The sequence below is a fragment of the Scyliorhinus canicula genome, chromosome 20, assembly GCF_902713615.1.
Source record: "Scyliorhinus canicula chromosome 20, sScyCan1.1, whole genome shotgun sequence".
Lineage (NCBI taxonomy): Eukaryota > Metazoa > Chordata > Chondrichthyes > Carcharhiniformes > Scyliorhinidae > Scyliorhinus > Scyliorhinus canicula.
The window spans coordinates 35,681,230-35,700,148 of record NC_052165.1 but is presented as its reverse complement, the minus strand read 5'-3'; the positions used below and the strand labels follow the sequence as shown (position 1 = coordinate 35,700,148).

At 45.5% G+C, this 18,919-nt stretch overlaps 1 protein-coding gene across 1 annotated transcript in view; it reads left to right on the top strand.

Moving 5' to 3' along the window:
- Positions 1–18,919, top strand: part of LOC119954651 (stabilin-2-like) — a 211,389-nt gene that overhangs the window by 182,062 nt on the left and 10,408 nt on the right. The window contains exons 57-65 of the mRNA XM_038780015.1: positions 1,814–1,918; positions 4,205–4,312; positions 6,972–7,165; positions 8,351–8,492; positions 10,581–10,714; positions 11,629–11,794; positions 11,881–11,987; positions 12,672–12,791; positions 16,464–16,730. Of these exons, the coding sequence (XP_038635943.1) occupies positions 1,814–1,918; positions 4,205–4,312; positions 6,972–7,165; positions 8,351–8,492; positions 10,581–10,714; positions 11,629–11,794; positions 11,881–11,987; positions 12,672–12,791; positions 16,464–16,730 (1,343 nt within the window). The remainder of the gene's footprint in view (positions 1–1,813; positions 1,919–4,204; positions 4,313–6,971; positions 7,166–8,350; positions 8,493–10,580; positions 10,715–11,628; positions 11,795–11,880; positions 11,988–12,671; positions 12,792–16,463; positions 16,731–18,919) is intronic.

Genomic DNA, 18,919 nt, shown 5'->3' with positions numbered 1-18,919 from the left:
TTATCGTATTATGATCCCGGACCAGACCCCAACAGTTTCTAGGATACCCAACAGTTTTATTTAATTTGTAAGACTGTGAGGAAAGAACACTTGCTCCAGGAGTGAGTGCACGAACAGATAGGAATATGAAACATTAAAACAAACTTTATTACTCATACAGTATTCCTAACTTTAACACCATAAAGAAATAACCAACAAATAATGCTTAACATTGACAATGAAACACTAAATCCTAACTGCTATCTTTTATCTCCACTCAAACAAAACCCATCTCAGCCCGAAATCCACTTTTAAATCAAGTTAGCCAACTCAGGAATACTTGCTGTAAAGTGATGGTTTGGATAAACTGCTTTGAGAAAGAGAGATCCTTCGGAAAACCAGCGAGTCGAGTTTTGCCTGTGTCAACTATTGTTTAACTTTTCAGAAACTGCTCTTTTTAACAGAACAGATTTGATAAGCTGCTGGCCTGTACACAGTCAAATCTTTAACTTAACTGAAAGACAAAACTGAAACTCAACACCTAATTGCTTCAACCCCTGGCTCCTCCCATTAACTGCATCATCTTACTAACCCAAACACAATGGGCGGATTCTCCGTTGGCCAAAGTCGGCAAAGACAATTGGGCGGAGAATAGGTTCCGACGCCAAAATCACAGCAGGCACCGATTTGACACCAAGTCGTAATTCTCCATCACCTCGACAGCGGCGCAGATCATTCTGGAACGCACATACAGTAGACTCCATTTGCAAGTCATTAGCGGGCCTGGCACGATATACTCCGGGACCTCCACGATGTTCCGCCTCCGATTGGCCATGTTCCCGATGGTGCAGTTCACTTGTGCTTTTAAAAATCGCGGTGGTTGCTGAGGGAGAGAGAGAGGGTATGGAAAATGTCCAACATCTCCATAGTTTGCTGACAGTTATGCTGTCCGGGGGGCCTCTGCCAGAGCCGAGGGGTGGGGGGCGGGGGGGGGGGGGGGGGTGTAGCGGGGGCTGGCCAGGAGGTATGCTGTTGGTTTGGAGTGGACGGGCACGGAACACCATTGCCGCAGCCGGCAATGTAGCCATACCGCTGCGCACACCGCTAACAGCCCACTGTGAACTTAGTGACACGGGTCGTATAGGTGTCCCCCCCCCTCCCCACCCCAGATGCCCTCTAGCCCCTGTCGACCCTTCAGCTGTACGGGCCGCTCCAGCACAACCAGCGTCATCTTGTTGGCTGCGATGAGTGCGTGCGGGGAGTGTAATGTGTGTGTGCGGCTGCAACTTGTCAGCATTCTGAATGTCAATCATGGACCTGGCGAATCCCGCACCATTTTTTATTGGACTCAATTTTGTTCAAGTGGCACCAGTGCTAGCCCCTTAGTAGTAATAGAATCTGTCCAGGTTCGCCGCCAGTTTTTCTGTGGTGGAAGTCCACAAATTCTGGGTTGGCGTCAACACTTAGTCTCAGAAACGGAGAATCCCGCCCAATGTCTCTAATTATCTACTCCCCAGGGAACCTTCTTCATAAAAATAAAATTCCATCAGCCCACCTTTTACGATGCTTTAATTATCCCGTGTGGCCAAAGTGTCTGTCTTTTGAACCAGGATTTTTTTAAAAAGAATTCCAAAGATTCTCAACTCGCTGGAGTGAAGAAGTTTCTCCTCAGCTTATTTCTAAATGGCCAACCCTTTTATAATGAGATGTAACCCCGGGTTCTAGATTCCTCAGCCAAGGCAATCATTCTCTCAGCACCCGCCCTGTCAACTCGCTTAATAATTTTGTATGTTTCTGTTTGATCACCTCTCATTCTAACTGAATGTCCTTACAGCCTGTGATTGCTCTCAAAATGGAGTGTGCGATGATGGTATTAATGGCGAAGGAATATGTCTCTGCAATGAAGGATGGACTGGAGACCGCTGTGAAACACAATTAGGTATGGCTTAAGTACCACTTGCATTACTCCCAGTGCAGCCATGTGATTCGATTGCTCTGATGCAGTCTAAAAATTTCACAATTCAAGAAACTAGGCTTCTGCTCTATGGACAATCTAAACAGTGCCTTTCATGACATACCATAATATTTCACAGCTAATTCCGCATTTTTTGGAAATAAATATAGACCTTCACCAGGGCCAGCCTCTTTGTTGTGGCCAAAATACCAGAAATGGCTAGAATTTCTAATTCCCATGCCTGAACCTGACATTTGCTATTTTGGCGGGGGCGGGTTTGGGCAGGTCCGGGGTTCATGCATGTGCAACTTATGTAGACAGCTTGCATTTAAATCACCAGCTGCCTTTACTGAAGTGGGATTTTGGAAGAATAGGAGTCTGGAATCTGAACTTCATGAATTCTTTGGATAGCCAAATTACTTTGGAGAATTAGGGTACCCCTTTGGATAGCCCCCCACCCCCGAGAGCGGTAAGGTACCCTTTGGGTGAGGTCGGGCACCCTTTGGGATTGTTTAAAGTGTGTATGACTATGTATTTTCTGTGCACAAACCCACTGGAACTGTCCAGCTGTCAAAGCTGTCAAGGAAGTGTCAAGGCTGTCAAGGAAGTGTCAAAGCTGTCAAGGAAGTCAAGGATATTAGGTTATTTGGCATGGTAAGGGCAAAGGGTGGGTGGCATGAGTTGGTACTAAATTGCCACAAAGTTTAAGGAGTCTTGGGGGTGGGTGGGTAGATTTGGCATAGATTGACATAAGTAGGGCATAGAGAGCATGTGTGGGGGTGAGGAATGTTTCTTGATTAATTTCTTTTTTAGTTAAGCAAAGTGCTTGAGCACAGAGGCAGGCCTTGCGCCCAGCCTGCCGCTGTACCCTCTGCGCTTGTTCCAGGGTCACTTGCCCCCACTCCTATTTCAGCCCACACCCTCCCCCCGACTGAAAATCCAGCCTGTGGGCAGACATTTTTAAAGGTCAGGTTGGCCGAGCAAGGAAATCTCAGGACTCTGTGCACCTACCCCTTGAATGAAAATCTGGGCCATAATTGCTGGTGTAAAGTGGCAAAGTTATTAGTTTGTGCACAGCAACGTCTGACAAAGAGCAAGGTCATAAAGGCCCGATAATTTTTTTTTTTAGTGATGTTGATTAAGGGATGAATATTGGGTGGGGCACTAGGGAGAACTGTCCTGTTCTTGGTAAAAAATTGTGTCATGGGATCTTTAACATCCACCTTCAGACAGCAGATCAAACCGTGATTTAATATCTCACTTGAGAGACAACACCTCCAACAATACAGCACACCCTCAGTACTGCACTGGGAGTGACGCCTTTATAGTTGTGCTCAAGCCTCTGGAATGAGACTGGAACCTACAACCTTCTGAGCTGGGGTCAAGAGAGCCGCCAACTGAGACATAGCTGGCAGAAAATGGCCTCCTTCTGCACTGTATGTTCTATGTTCTATGAAAAGCCTCCATAACAGCATTGTGCACCTGCCTTGGACTCATCATTCACTTAAAAATACTTCGCTGCCTATTTTCAAACTGTTCCTGATCTGCCAACAGCAACCGTTGAATGCCATCACTCTTTATGCTACAGCTCATCCACACAATGACCAAACTCGAATAACTGTTCGACGTTGAATCTTGATTATTTAAAGACAGCAATCTGATTCTTGGCATGCTATTCTATTCTGTTCTCTCTACCATTATTTTACTTTGTTTGGAATGATTGATTGTAAAACTTTACTCGTTTCTGTCCTTGGCCGTGACTTGGAAGTTGATTTTTACGTAAATAAACCTTTGAACTGAACAATTAAGGGGCAATTTAGCGTGGCCAGTCCACCTACCTTGCACATCTTTGGGTTGTGGGGGCAAGACCCATGCAGACACGGGGAGAATGTTCAAACCCCCGACGGACGGTGATCCAGGGCCGGGATCGAACCTGGGACCTTGCCGCCAAGAGGCAGCAGTGCTAACCACTGTGCCACCTTGCCGTCCGATGTCAGTAATGATTCCCCATAAGTGTTACCATTTTCGCTATTGATATTCAACCGTGCATCTCCAAATAATCAACTTTCTCCCTCTTATTCCCTTTTCTCGACCTCCCTTCCCCCATAGAAAATTGTCAGAACTCTGGAGAAACCACTCAATGGCCAAAGATGAACTTTCAACCTGGCATCTCTGGGATACCCCCTATTTCCAGCCAAAATTACAGAGACCCACCTCAAAACAATATTGCCCTGTAATACCATTGTGATTTTTGTTTCCATCCTTTGGCAGCTGTGAAGCCAGTGTGTTCACCTCCTTGCTCGGAAGATGCAATCTGCAAGGGCAACAACACCTGCGAGTGTAAACTGTACTACGAAGGTGATGGAAGGACATGCACGGGTGTGTTAACTTTTTCCTTTTTTGCATTACCAGCAGTAATATGCATGTATGAAATGTGATTAGTGAGCCGCTTTACAATGGCCGAGGGAAGGAGCTAACAGGAAGAAACATAGCATCAGGAGGAGACCATTCAGCCTTCAAAACTATCCACCATTTCATGAGATCATTGCTGATCTGTGACTAACTCCATAAACCTGTGTTACCTCATATCCCTTAATACCTTTGGTTAGAGCTTTGTTTTCCTTGTTAGTTGTTTAATTGTTAAATGATCCTCAGGCCGCATATAAAGTTAAACCCCATGTCCCATTATGTTGCATCGCAAGTTAACAACAATAATGAGATCTTAGTGTTCTGATTCAGGATTAACCCACCAAGGAAGTGACAGGATTAAGAACAGTCCTCGCGAAGTTCAACCAGCATAAACCAGCAATTAGGGATCAAATATTGATTTTGACGGCTAAGATTGCCCATTCCATGAATCCAGCAAAGGCAAGTTAATGACTCTTCATCGGATTCATCTCCTCATTCAGAGAATTTCCAGTGAGATCTTGAAACCCAGAGTTCTGTTTATTACATCTGACTGACTCATCCAGGTTCCAGCAAAACAAAGTTTAAGAAAACTTAGCTTCTCTTCGTTTATTAGCAATAATCTTTCTCTTTATGCTCTGCTGCATGATTGACATGCTAGAAGAGGAAGTATCAATTTATTTTTAGTCGAGACATTGATTAGGACTGCACATTACCTGATGATTCCAGTCTTACCCCTGAAGTTCTTGTTCAATAGCTATCATTATCATGTACACCTATTGGAACACTGGGAAGTAATAGGAGAAATGGATCTGCTCCTATAGAGGTGTGAGTAGTGCCTCTACCTCTGGGCCAGATACTCTGGGTTCACGTATTACTTCAGGACTCGATGGCTACAGAAGATGAATTCATAACGTGGTGGAACAGGTTGATTGTCAGCCTGCAAATGCTTTCAATATGCTTGATGGCAGGCAGTGGAGAGTTACCTGGTCAGCCAATTTGCAGAAGTCAACAACAAACAATGGCAATACTTTGCCAAGTATAATCATGGACCAATCCAATAGAAGTCCATGGATGCCCATGCCCTCTAGGAACATTGTACCTGACAAAGGGGAGCAGCTTCTAGTTTGGTCATTTCTGATGTTGCAGAAGGCCAGTTCTAATAGTGGAGACATTCTATAGGCTCCACTGGTCTATGACTATGAGCGATGTGCTTATTTAAAACATTACATATGGCAAAATCTGCGCTTTTTCCCTCCTTCGATTACTTTGATTTTCACACGACTTCTAAAATTCCCAACCCAGTGCAACCTTTTCTTTAATTTGTTCAAGGGATGTGATCATCAATTGCCGAATCCTTGACTTCCGTCACCAACTCTTTGTGTTGAATTTTACACTGGGGCGGGCTTCCTGCCTCACCCACCTCTGATTGGCTGGCTTGTCCGTCGGTCTGTTTATTTAATTGGTTTGCGGACCAGCCTTCTGGTCCCTTTGGAGAGGTAGTCCCACCTCCGAGAGCTGCTGGCCAATCCAACAACCGGTGGCTCACTGGTCTAAGCAGTGCCATGCGGGCTGGTGACCACCATTGGGACTGCAGACAGCTCGCTGAGGGAGTTGAGCTTTGGTATAACCCAGACAAAGATGAGTCTGGGCTTGCATTAGGACCAGACTGGCAAGTTCCTGTCAGGTGACTCGAGGCTGGTGTGGATTGTATGGGATGGGGTGGAGGGTGTGTGGATGGGAATCATGGTGGGTGGAATACTTTACAGGACCTACAATGGGCACATGATGCTGGATAAGGCAGCACACCCCTTACCCAGCCACCAGGTTTCACATGGGGGAGGTGAGGGGGGTGGAGGGCCGGGTGGGTGGCCTCCATCAGCCTCCTGCACTGGGGATAAAATTCCAGAAGAATTTAAGGACCTCGATTGGCACACGGTTGGGTGGGCCTTCCCCACATCACTGCTGCTGGTAACATAGCAACAGGGGCAAACGGAAGTGAGTAGGTGGTCGCAAACCACTGGCATGGTCCCTAATTTTGCAACCCCTCACCGTCCCACCACACATGCTGCCCCATGGGAGGGTACAGGTGTAAAACCCTGGCCTATGTGGATACTTGACTCAGATTTGGAGCATGTCTCCAGTGTATTCTGTGCCCTTCCATTCAGGACAAGAGGAGCTATGCTCCAGTCAGCAGTACTATTCAATTCTCTGTGATACGACCTTGCTGTTGTTTAATAGTGCTGTGCTGTAAATATTGTTTGATCAGCTTGTCAGGGGAATATGGATGATCAGTGAGGTGAATATCAATGGTGTATATTGTGGTGATATGATCTGCATACTCGTCTGCCATTGGGCCAGAACATCGGCTTACCATTGGCCCTGGTCGGTCATGTGCCTCTCGACCGATTGGCCGAGAGGCTGAGTTAACCACGCCTCTATTAACGAGGTATAAATGCTCAGACGCCTGACGATCGTCCCTTTCCACTGTAGACGATCGCAGAGCTGTGTTCTAGTCAATTAAAGCCAGACTTTGGTAAATCACTCGCCTCGCGTACAATCGATGGTACATCATATATAAAATGGCCGCTGTCGCACTTTGATTGATTCTATTTCTCATGTTGTGATGCAGTTGTTGATCAGTGTGCGCAGAATAATGGCGGCTGTTCAGAATTTGCCAAGTGCTCTCAACAAAATGTAAGTGTCAACTGCAGCTGTGAAAAGGAATATTCCGGAGACGGCTACACATGTGATCCAATTGACCCATGTGCGGATGGGTACAATGGGGACTGTCATGAGCATGCCATCTGCACAGTGATAGGACCAGTAAGTAAAACTCTACCTTGGTATTATTCACTAATAATGTTTAACTGCCATAGCATAAATATGAAATGCACATACGGTCATACGTTATGACAGGCGGAAAGTGAGTGATGCTTGCTCCAGGGCTATAGTTGGTCACAGATCCTCCGAACACTATATGCAATGGTGAATCTAGCTCAGACATGGAAGTGTATGATGGAGGCAGAAGGGGGAAGGAAAAGGTAGTAGGTGCATGGAAACACCATCCAGTTCTTTTCCAAGTCACAAACCACCCCAACTTGGACATATGTTACCTGTTTCTTCATGTACCCAGATCAAAACCAAGGAAACTCCGTCGCTCACCCTCCACACACACACACATACTCCTGCCCACCACAAGTGTGCATGGGTTTCCTCCGGGTGCCACGGTTTCCTCCCACAGTCCAAAGATGTGCAGGTTAGGTGGATTGGCCATGATAAATTGCCCTTAGTGTCCAAAATTGCCCTCTGTGTTGAGTGGGGTTACTGGGTTATGGGATAGGGTGGAGGTGTGGACTTAGGTAGAGTGCTCTTCCCAAGAGACAGTGCAGGCTCGATGGGCCGAATGGCCTCCTTCTGCACATAAATTCTGTGAAATTCGAGCAGCACTGTGGGACTGCCTTCACCACACAAACGGCAGTGGGTCAAGAAGGCGGTTCACCATCATCAAATGATGCCCTGGCTAGTAACACCCATATCCCAGGAATGAATAAAAGGAAGATAGATAGTTTTTTGAAGAATAAAGGGATTAAGGGTTATGGTGTTTGGGCCGGAAAGTGGAGCTGTCCACAAAAGATCAGCCATGATCTCGCTGAATGGCAGAGCAGGCTCAAGGGGCCAGATGGCCTACTCCTGCTCCTAGTTCTTATGTTCTTATGAAAATGTGATCATATTGTCACCAACAAGATGCAATACATAATCAACCTCGCCCAGGAGGTTTGCCTCGGGATGTGGGTTTTGGTGGAAAATCCACATTAAATGCCTTTTCTTTTCAACCCTGTGAAGTCAGCCTGATCAGTCGTTCCTGATTGCTTTCTCTCCATCCTGGTATCATTCTTGTAAATGAGTGCTTTCTGTTGATGTATGCTAAGTGTGTGCCTCCAATTGAAGCAGGTCATACAATACCACTGTGATTAATCATTAACTAACCTAGAATCGTTTTTGCAACAGAATAAACGAAAGTGTACATGCAAAGATAATTATATTGGAGATGGAACTAATTGCACTGTGAAAGAGCTGCTCGTTAATCGATGTCTGCAAGACAACGGAAAGTGTCACGCAGATGCCAACTGTGTTGATCTACATTTTGAGGGTAAATATTATTCTTGTTCGCGTAATAAGAATTACCAATAGAATTATGGCCATTTCTTCTGTTACACTGAGTTTATAACCTCATTCTTTGACATTTTTACCTGACTGGATTCATCCAGATGCCTTCAAAAATATTGAAAACAGACATTTTGACAGTTGCAGGTCATGTCATGGGAATAACCCCACAATGTATTTCTCAATGTATCTTCCAGGACACCATGAACCATGGCAACCCCCTTCCCCCCCCCCCCCCCCCCCCCCACCCCCTGCCCCCCAACCCTCTTGCCCCCAGCCAAAATGTCTGGGGAGTCCGTCCATGATCCCAATGGCTGCCCTGCAACAGTTTAACGCCTCCAGCAGCACCAATTGCTTTAAGGTGAGATCTTTACCTCAGTAGGACACCCTGCCTTAGAGAGCTGCCAGCCAATCGGATGATGAGCAGCTCTGTAGTTCTGTGGCGCCATCCAGGAGCGATGGCCACTGCTGGAACTACAGATAGTCCCAGCGCGCCAAGGATCCCAGGTAAGTGCTGGGATCTTAGTGCAGGGAGTTAGGGATGGAGGACCTATTTGCATCCAATTACCGGGCTGGGCATCACCCCTAAATGAAGAGACTCACTGCCTCACAAACCCTTCCCAGAAGAGAGACCCCTGTCTGGAAGTCCCCCCCCCCCCACCCTCCAGAAGAGAATTCCCTGTCTGGAAGCCCACCCAGAGGAGAGAGAGAGACGCCTTCCTGACAGCTAAACAGCAGTCCAGACAGAGGCAGTGAAAACAATTACTGTTTTAATACTCACCTGGGCAACACACCTGCTGGCTCAGACAGAGAAAGCAGCACCTGTCAATTCCTGGAAAGAGAAAACCAGTCAGCTGGGTTTAAACCTCAGATCTTAGATATGCAAGCCATTCATTTCTCTTTGATATTGATTTTACTAGGCTGTGATTGACAGTTTCTACTCACTACCCAGCTGTCAGCATTGTTCCATTCATCTCCCTTCACGGTTGAGTCACTTCAAAGTAGTCAGCTGTGAACCTAATGCAATGTTTATGAACATCAAGGGCGGGATTTACCGACCAACCCGCCGCGTGGTTTTTGGCAGCTGAGGTGGCCGCCCAGCGGGACTTTCTGGTCCGACCGTGGTCAATGGAATTTCTCATTGACTGCATCCCTCACCGCTGGTAAACCCGTGTGCCATTGGTGGTTCCGGAATATCGTGCCTGCATGAGCAGCCGATACATTCTGCAGCAAGCTTTGATTGACAGCCCCTGGACCACTTCAAACAGAATAAGTTCTGTTAGTATCACAGCTGACCACTTCAAAGTCACTCAACTGTAACAGGAGATGATTGGAACGCGGGAGCGCAAATCAGGTGCAGGTCAGCTCTGGAAGGAGAACACAGGGCTGGTTTCTCCGATTCTGAGTGCTGACACCGGCGTGGGAACGGTGGCCTTTTACGGCTGAAAATAACGGTGCAAAACGGCCACCGATGCCTGTCTGGTGGGGGGCTAGCAGGCACACAGCATAGAACACCCGGCTTCAACTGCTGGTACAGCTGGAGAATTGCCAGGTCCGTGGCTGCGCACGCACACGGTGGCAGCCTGCAGCAGCACGTGGACCCGGCCTGCCAAATAGTGCCACTCTTTGGTCAGGCTCGCCACCCCTGGACCACCCCCGACCAGTGCCCCCAGCCCCTGCCAAAGCGCCCCTGCCCGCAGATCGGCTCTCCCCCCCCCCCCCTCCCCCCCCCCCCCCCCCTCTCCCCGGACTGTGGCAGTGCTGGACTTAGCCCAACAATAAATAGTATGAGAGACCCACGCCTTCAGTAACTCGGCCCATCGGGGGTGAAGCATCCGGGGGGGGGCCTCAGGTAACGTCCTGAGGCCGTCCAGTCGGCGTGCAAGAGTACACTGTTTTGGAGGGGGCGGAGCATTGCAAAAGTGGCGCTTCCCCCGATTTCGGCACCAACATGGATTCTCCGGCCGGACGCGATTTTGGGGTCGGAGAACGGACATACCAGCCCAGTTTCCCAAATGGAGAATCCTGCCCAGTTTCTCCCTCACACTTGATGAACCTTTACTTTTCTCTTCAGACAAAACAGTGGGGGTGTTCCACCTACGATCGAAAATGGGACAGTACAAATTTACCTATTCCGAAGCGCAGCAACAATGCAAAGGAGAGGAAGCAGTATTAGCCACGTACAATCAGCTTGCCTATGCTCAGCAGGTCTGTTTCATCTTTACATGTGTCTTTAAAGCTGACAAATCGAGTAACATACATGGCTGGGTGATTAGCTATGATCATGAAGGACCACAGACACCTCTCTCCATAAGAGAGGGACGGGGTTTGTAGCTTGAGGGACATCACTCCACATCAAGTATGGGGCAAGATAAGAAGACATGAACTTTGGTATTCTTCTGCACCACACATAGTCGTGACCTAACTGATCTCCACTAGAATAGAATAAAATTACTTAGAATAACATACAATTGCATAGGATGTATAGAACAAAAACAGGCCATTTGGCCCAACTGGTCCACGGTGGTGGCTTCTGTCCCCCCCAACTTCATCAAACCCCAGCAGTATATCCTTCTATTCCTTTTACGCATACTTCCCCTGAAATTTATCCATGTTGTTTCTCTCAATTACTCCTTGTGGTAATATTCTGTCTACACCTCCACTGCCTTGGGCTAATAGGCAGCATTATCACAGACCCTCCCACCAGGGTTATCCTTTCTCCCAACCTCTTCCATTGGGCAGAAGGTACAAAAGTCTGAGAACACACACTAACAGAATCAAAAACAGCTTCTTCCCCACTGTTACCAGACTCCTGAATGACCCTCTTATGGACTGAACTGATCTCCCTAAGCATCTTCTCTAGTGTTGTAGCCCTACACTCCGTATGCTTCAGCCGATGTCTATGTCGATGTATTTACATTGTGTATTTATGTATGTCCCATATTTTTTCATGTATGGAACGATCTTCCTGGTCTTACGCAGAACAATACTTTTCACTGTACCTCAGTACACGTGACAATAAATCTAATGTAATGTTATTCCGACAGTAGTATATAAAATAACTTGCTGTTAATGACATTTTGTCAGCAATTGTGACGAAAGCTGTCCATTTCTGCTTCCAGGCGGGCTACCATTTATGTGCGGCTGGTTGGTTGGACAGCCAGAGAGTGTCCTATCCAACCAGCTACTCCAATCCAAACTGTGGCTCTGGACATGTGGGAATAGTAGACTATGGCCCCCGAGTCAATGATAGCGAAACCTGGGATGTTTTCTGCTACCGAATGAAAGGTGAGAAAGGCGTTTCTTCTACCTCCTCTGCAAGCCTTTTGTGTCAGTGATTAAATCTCAGGTGTTGCTCATCTTTTTGCACACAGATGTAAAGTGCGTGTGTAAGAAAGGTTATGTGGGAAATGGCTATTCATGCAATGGGAACCTGCTGCAAGTTCTAACAACCATCGACAAGTTTTCCTCTTTCCTCACAGTGAGTAGCTGTGTTGCATTCTTTGTGTAGAAAAAGATAGCACTTACAGCATAGAAACTGGGCCAAACACAATTCCCATAACCCCCTCTGTTCAAAGTCATATGAAAATCTTCATTGATACAATTTGGGCTCATTGAGACCCAATGGTGCTTTCCATCATGCTTACTCACAACGTGCAGATGCTAATGCTCCACACTTCACCTAACTCAATCAGCCTATCCTACCATTTCTTCATTCCTCTCTGGAATTCTTTTGTTTTGGAGTTGGGAATGATTGGAAAGCTATTGCATAGGGCCAGCACAGACAAGGTGGACTGAACGACCTGACATTTACCAAACACAAGAGATCCCACTGTGAGAGCATGAAATAGTGTGGACACCAAGTATACCACTGTAGAATCCTTTGTTTAAATTATGTGTTTTCACCTTTTGATCATCAGTAAGAAGCAAATTACATCCCAGCACTGCACATTATGGAAGCATATTATGAAATTTATATTATTTACTTCTCCTTGTTGATCTGTGTTAACTATAATGGAAGGAATTGAAGCAAGTTAGCCATTGGCCATTGTAATGCAGTTCTAGGCTATTGTTGAAGACATGAATTTGGTTGTACATGGGATTTCTAAAGTTGTACTGATGAAGGTTGGAAGTTGTGCCTGAAGTACAGTTTTCTTATTTCTAGCACCTTCTCAATTATTCGAACACCACATTGAACGGCAGAAGGTTTGTGGAAGTTCTCACTGATCTGTCGGTCAAAGGCACACTGTTCGTTCCGGTGAATTCTGGGTTCCAAGAAAATGTGGTAAGTGTTTAAAGTGTTTTTATAACCAGCTATAAAGAATTGATATGTGCCGACTGGAGGATTGAGGAGAATCTGCATTCTTTAAACACTTAGGAACTGATTCATATGGATTTGATTTGAAAACTAAGATTCCGGCTTTCCAATTACAGTTAAAAACACCCACATTTAGAACACATGGGTCTTATATTGGCCAAGAAGCAATAATTAATGTTAATTTATATTGACATTAATTTCAATGTTGCCGGATATGGCATTCCACAAATGTTGCATTTATTTTGGACTAAAGAAGGCTATGCTTACTCGCTCATTCACATACAAGAATAAGCCTACTTGAACAAGCAGCAGAACAGTGTGTTGATTGGGAAGATACAATGGGTTAAGCCACTTTGATTGGGAATAGGAAAGAATCCCTGGAGGAACAACATAAGCAGCCATTTGCATTGTTTCTCTAAGAACTCCCCATGATCCCCATAATAGAGGATGGAAGTCTGCAACTCGGAACTGCCCAAGATGTGACACTATTTGCCCATAGAATTGCTTGTTTCTGATCCATCTCAATGCCTTTAAACTCAATAGAGCAACTCAGTCAACCAGGTGGAAGGGTGAAGAAAACCAATTGTCCTTCCCCAATATTCCTCCTTCAATGTATGATATATGAGGCATACAGAGAACATACCACAACTGCATATTTTGCTTTTGTTAGCTGCAGCAGCCTCTATTGCATTTGATGCATTTAATAATGCATTCATTAGAGTCACAGGCAGGGATTTTCCAGCCCTGGTACAGTGGCCCCTCACGTTGGATGCTAGGGGCCAGTAAAATCTCTTCACTTTGGCAGTACTAGCAGATACCACCGGCAGGGAGAGCCAGAAACTCCTGGCCTGGGAGTCATTACGGTACTGAACAAGGTTATTCGGCCCATCAAGTCCATGTCGGAACATTATAGGTAGCAAGAGCCGTTTCTGAAGTCAAAAGTTGACAAAGCTTTTCAAATAATGACTTCTGTTCCCACATACATCCTGTTCTTTTGTTAGAACATTACTTTGTCCAAACAACATATTCTGTTTCACATAGTACAAAGACCCCAGGGCATTTGCTGTTATGCTTCAAGAAAGAATGCAACATAATTATAACTTCAGGTTAGCTGCGCCACGGTGAAAGTTATTAGATATCTCTGTTCACCGGGAAAAGGAAAATGGTTTGTAGCATTGTTTCCTCTAACGTCCCTCCAGTCTGCCCAACCCATTTGATGCACTGAGCAGTCCCTTTAAGATTGATGCATACCCACAAATGCACTCATCTAAAGGGACAACTCCTTGTACGCAATCTGCTTTGCCCTCAGCATAGTGAAATCTGGACTGCTGTATGGCTGGGCATCTGTGCAACGTATAGAGAACTTTGGTCTCTGTTCCACCAATTTTATCTTGCAAGACACTGCTGCTACCAGCACTGGTGATTCTTTCAGGGTTCATTATCACACTGGAGTATCGGAGAGTGGGATATGAACCCTTCACCTTTTCTTTAGATTCATTCCCAGGATGTGGGTGTTGCTGTCAAGGTCAGCGTTCACTGTCCACCCCTACTTGTCCTCAGGAAGGTGGTGTTGGAGCTGCCTTTTGAATACGGATAAGTGCCTTGCAGCTCCAGCAACACTCATGAAACTCAATACCATCCAGGATGAAGCAGCCCGCTTGACTGGCACTCCATCCACAAACATTCACTCCCTCCACCACCAACGAACAGTGACAGCACTGTGTGCCATCTACAAGATGCACTGCAAGAACGCGCCAAGACTCCTTAGGGAACTCCTTCCAAACCCACAACCACTACCATCTAGAAGGACAAGGACAGCAGATGCATGGGATTTACCTGGAAGTACCCATCCAAGTCATTCACCTGACTTGGAAATATATCGCCATTCCTTCACTGTCGCTGAGTCAAAATCCTGTAATTCCATCTCTAAGAACACTGTGGGTGTACCATATAGACTGCAGCGTTCCAAGAATGCCGTTCACCACCACAAGGACTAGGGGTGAACAATAAATGCTTGCTTAGGCAGTGGCACCTATCTCCCTTGAATTAATATTTTAAAAAGCTGTTCAGGGGGCCGTTAAGAGTTAACCACATTGATGTAGGTCTGGAGTCACATTAAAGCAGTCTGGTTAAGGATAAAATATTTTCTTGCCTGAAGAGACAATCAAATGAGTTTTTGCACAGACAACCTTTGCATTCCAGATTGATTTCATATTTCATATTCATATTCATAAGCTGCACTGAACTCATGGCTCCTGATTGTTCACGCAGTTTGGATTATTATTACAATAACATACCCACTATGACCCATTCTATCTCATGGGGACGTGGGAGTGGATTCAGCTGATGAGTGTATTACTAAATGAAGCAAGCTGACAATATCGCTGACAGTCACAGCAACACATTCGTTTATCATTGATCAACACAATTTGCAATTGAGAGAATGCTAATGAATTTCATGTCTCCACACTGCACACATTCAAAATGGCTGCCCCACATTAGGAGAAGCCTATTAATCTTTTGAAGTATTAGAAGCTTATACTTGAAGCTTGGTACAAAGCATGAAATTCAATTTACTTAAATCACATTTTAGAGTTTTTTTTATTCCATGTACTTGATTCAAGTTACTGAAAAAAAAACTAGCTTGATATCAATAGGAATGGAATGTGTAATATTGTTATATTATTCAAATGTTATTTACCAACTATTTTGCTTATTCGCACATGTATACACTAAGCGAAGGCAGTGGCATGATGGGATTGTCACTGGGACCAGAGGTAATGCTCTGGGGGCCAGAGTTCAAATCCCAACACAGCCGATGGTGAAATTTGAATCATTGTCTATTGTTACACTCACCACCATCCTTACTTTGTGTACCAAGCACATAATGTATTGTTACACCAACGTAGTGAGGTAAATATGCACAGTGCAAGATGCAGTATCTATGCTGAGTAGTGTGATTATTTCTGACTTCTGGCACAAGACATAACAGACTGGTGGGAACAGTAATAATATTCACTGGTGAGAAACAATGAGAAGCTATAATTTTCTATCCATTGTCTGTGACCCAACAGTTCACGTCTCCAAGAATTCTAACCAGAATTCCTAATGGATTTTCTATTGTGCGCACACAGTTGTGACCAGAAACTTCCATTTGTTCAGCTTCTGCTCTTGTTGAATATTTTTCCACTTTTTAAAATAATTTATTCTTTGGACATGCGCAGCGCTGGAAGGGCTTGCATTTATTGATGATCCCAAGATACCCAATGAGTGGTCTGATACAACTGTGGCTGGCTTTGCCACTTTAAAGGGCAGTTGGGAGTGAACCATGCTGGTATGGGACAGGGGTCACAGATAAGTAAAAACTGAGTTAGGCAACAGTTTTCTTCTCAAAAGGGAACCAGCTGTGTTTGCAGTCACTTTTTTACTGACAACAGTATTAACGACCAGATTTTATTCAAAACTATTTCAAATTCTCTAACGGCCTTAGGTGGGATTTGAACTCACTAATTATTGGTCAAGATTATTAACACACTAGCATTACCATTGGCGCATATTAAACTCGACCAATCATGTGAGAGGGGATCCAAAGATGGGCACGTTGACTGAAAACTAACAAGTATTTTTTTAAATTCACAGACGTTGTCTGGACGGGATATTGAGTACCACTTTTCTAATCACACTAGCTTCTTGTATCACAAAATGGAAAATGGAACCCTCATCTTGAGCAAGATCGGCCACACCCTGCTCATAACGGTGACGAAAAATACCCTTCCTCCAAGTCCAGAGTTCAATCAGCAGATTGGAAAGCTGGTGAATGAACGACCAATTGTTGCCTGGGACATAGTTGCATCAAATGGAATCATTCATGCTATTGACAAGCCTTTACAAGCACCTCCAGAACCAGTAAGCTTGTGCACAATTTAGTAACCTTGCACCCTTACAAGTAAGGAAAGCACTTCATGTAAAATTAGAAATGTCATTTTTAAAAATATATTCACTCATGGGATGTGTGCGTGGCTAGTTTTAATATTTAACACCTGCTTCCCACCCAGACCTCAACTTTGAAGCCAGCAGGAGGAGTTTGGTTTGTTGGCGGAAGCCTGGGAGGTTATCTTGGTTGGGAAATGTGTATGTGTGAGGGAGGGGGGGGGGGGGGGGGGGGGGGGTGGAGAGAGTGTGTCGATGCACACCCATTACTTGTCTCCTTTTGAAATCGACACCCACCCCAAGGTTTGAGCACCCCCCCCCCCCCCCCAAACCTTGTGTGCTCCCTCGCCACCTGCCCTTCAAATAGTGACCCCCAATTCCATCACCCACAAACACTTGGGCCTCCCCTCACATCCTTTCTGCAAGACCTCGGACTTCCCTGTGTGCTGGGACTTTTATTCTGGCAACTACCTGTAGTCCCATAGCCTTGCCATCATGCCCAGTGGAACAGCTGGGACTGCAGAGCAACTGGCTAACCAGACAGGACTTCCACACAAGCGAAGCAGAGAAGGCCCACACTCAGCCAATTAACACCCCACAGGACATTAAATGACTGCGGGGCATCCCTGATCGGTGGGGGTGTGTTCCCCACCTGACCTCTCCATTGGCACGACAGTAACCCTGTTGTCAGGAAATCTCTGCCCATAGAGGCAGAGAAGGAGGCCATTTAGCCCATCCAGTCCCTGTTATCTCTTCGTAGAACAATCCAGTCAGTCCCATTCCCCCATTCTTTCTTGTAGCCCTGCAAGTTTATTTCCTTCAAGTGCCCATCCTCTTTCCTTTGAAATGGCGGAGCAGGCTCGAGGGGCCAGATGGCCTACTCCTGCTCCTAGTTCTTATGTTCTTATCTCGACTTCCATCACCCTCGTAGGCAGCAAGTTTCAAGTTATTACCACTTCCTGCGTTAGAAGGTTCCTCTTCTCACCCCCTCTTGCATATCTTGCCCCAAATATTAAACCTGTGCCTCCTGGCCTTTGTGCTGTCAATTATTGAGACCAGCTTTCTTTGTCTACCTGTCATCATCTTGCACACCCTTGTCAAATCTCCCCGTAACCTCCTTTTCTCCAAGGAGAACTACCTCATCAGCTCCTCCAACCTCACTTCGTAGCTAAAATCCACCATCCATGGAACCATTCTGGTAAATATCCTCTGCTCCCTCTCAATGACCCCACATCCTTTTCAAAGTGTGGTTACCAGATGTGGGTACATTACTCTAGTTGTGGCCTAACCAGAGTTTTATAAAGATTCAGCAAAGTCTTCATCCTTTTTGTGCTGAATTCCTCTAATTATGAATCTCAAGATCCGACTTGCTGACTGGGATCATTCACATAATTTACACTATCCTCCACCCATTTTGCTGGAGAAATAATCCTGCTCCTATTGGGAGACTTTGCTGTAGTTTTGGGCATGAGGTTACAGGACAGCCATGAATATTTTACAGTAAGAAGTCTTACAACACCAGGTTAAAGTCCAACAGGTTTGTTTCAAACACGAGCTTTCGGAGCACGGCTCCTTCTTCAGGTGAAATCTCACCTGAAGAAGGAGCCGTGCTCCGAAAGCTCGTGTTTGAAACAAACCTGTTGGACTTTAACCTGGTGTTGTAAGACTTCTTACTGTGCTCACCCCAGTCCAACGCCGGCATCTCCACATCATGAATATTTTAGGCATCAAAAGCTGTTAAGACCAGGCTGGCATACGAATGACAAACATTGCTGAGAATTGAACTTTTATTTTCAAAGTCATGAGAAATAATCCCGCTTTTATCGGGATTTATACAAATCCCGATAAAAGAGCTTGCTGTAATTTCAGAAGCTTTGATTTTTAAACTACAAATCCTAACATCAACTCATTGGCTGAAAGCAGTGCCATTAATGACTCAAGTTTCCTGATTTGTTGACGTATTGGAATAACATGAGCCCAGTGATTTGGAAAGGAATTCTTGCCTTCCAGGTGGATTATTCCTAAATTTGAGTACCAAGCCCAGCCATTCGGCCCATTGTCTCATGCTTCATATCCGAGGGGCTAATAAAGGCCAGGTGCTTATTTATTTTAAGTTGCAAGTTGAACGGGTCTTTCACATGTCTCTCCCTCTCTCGAGACCACCC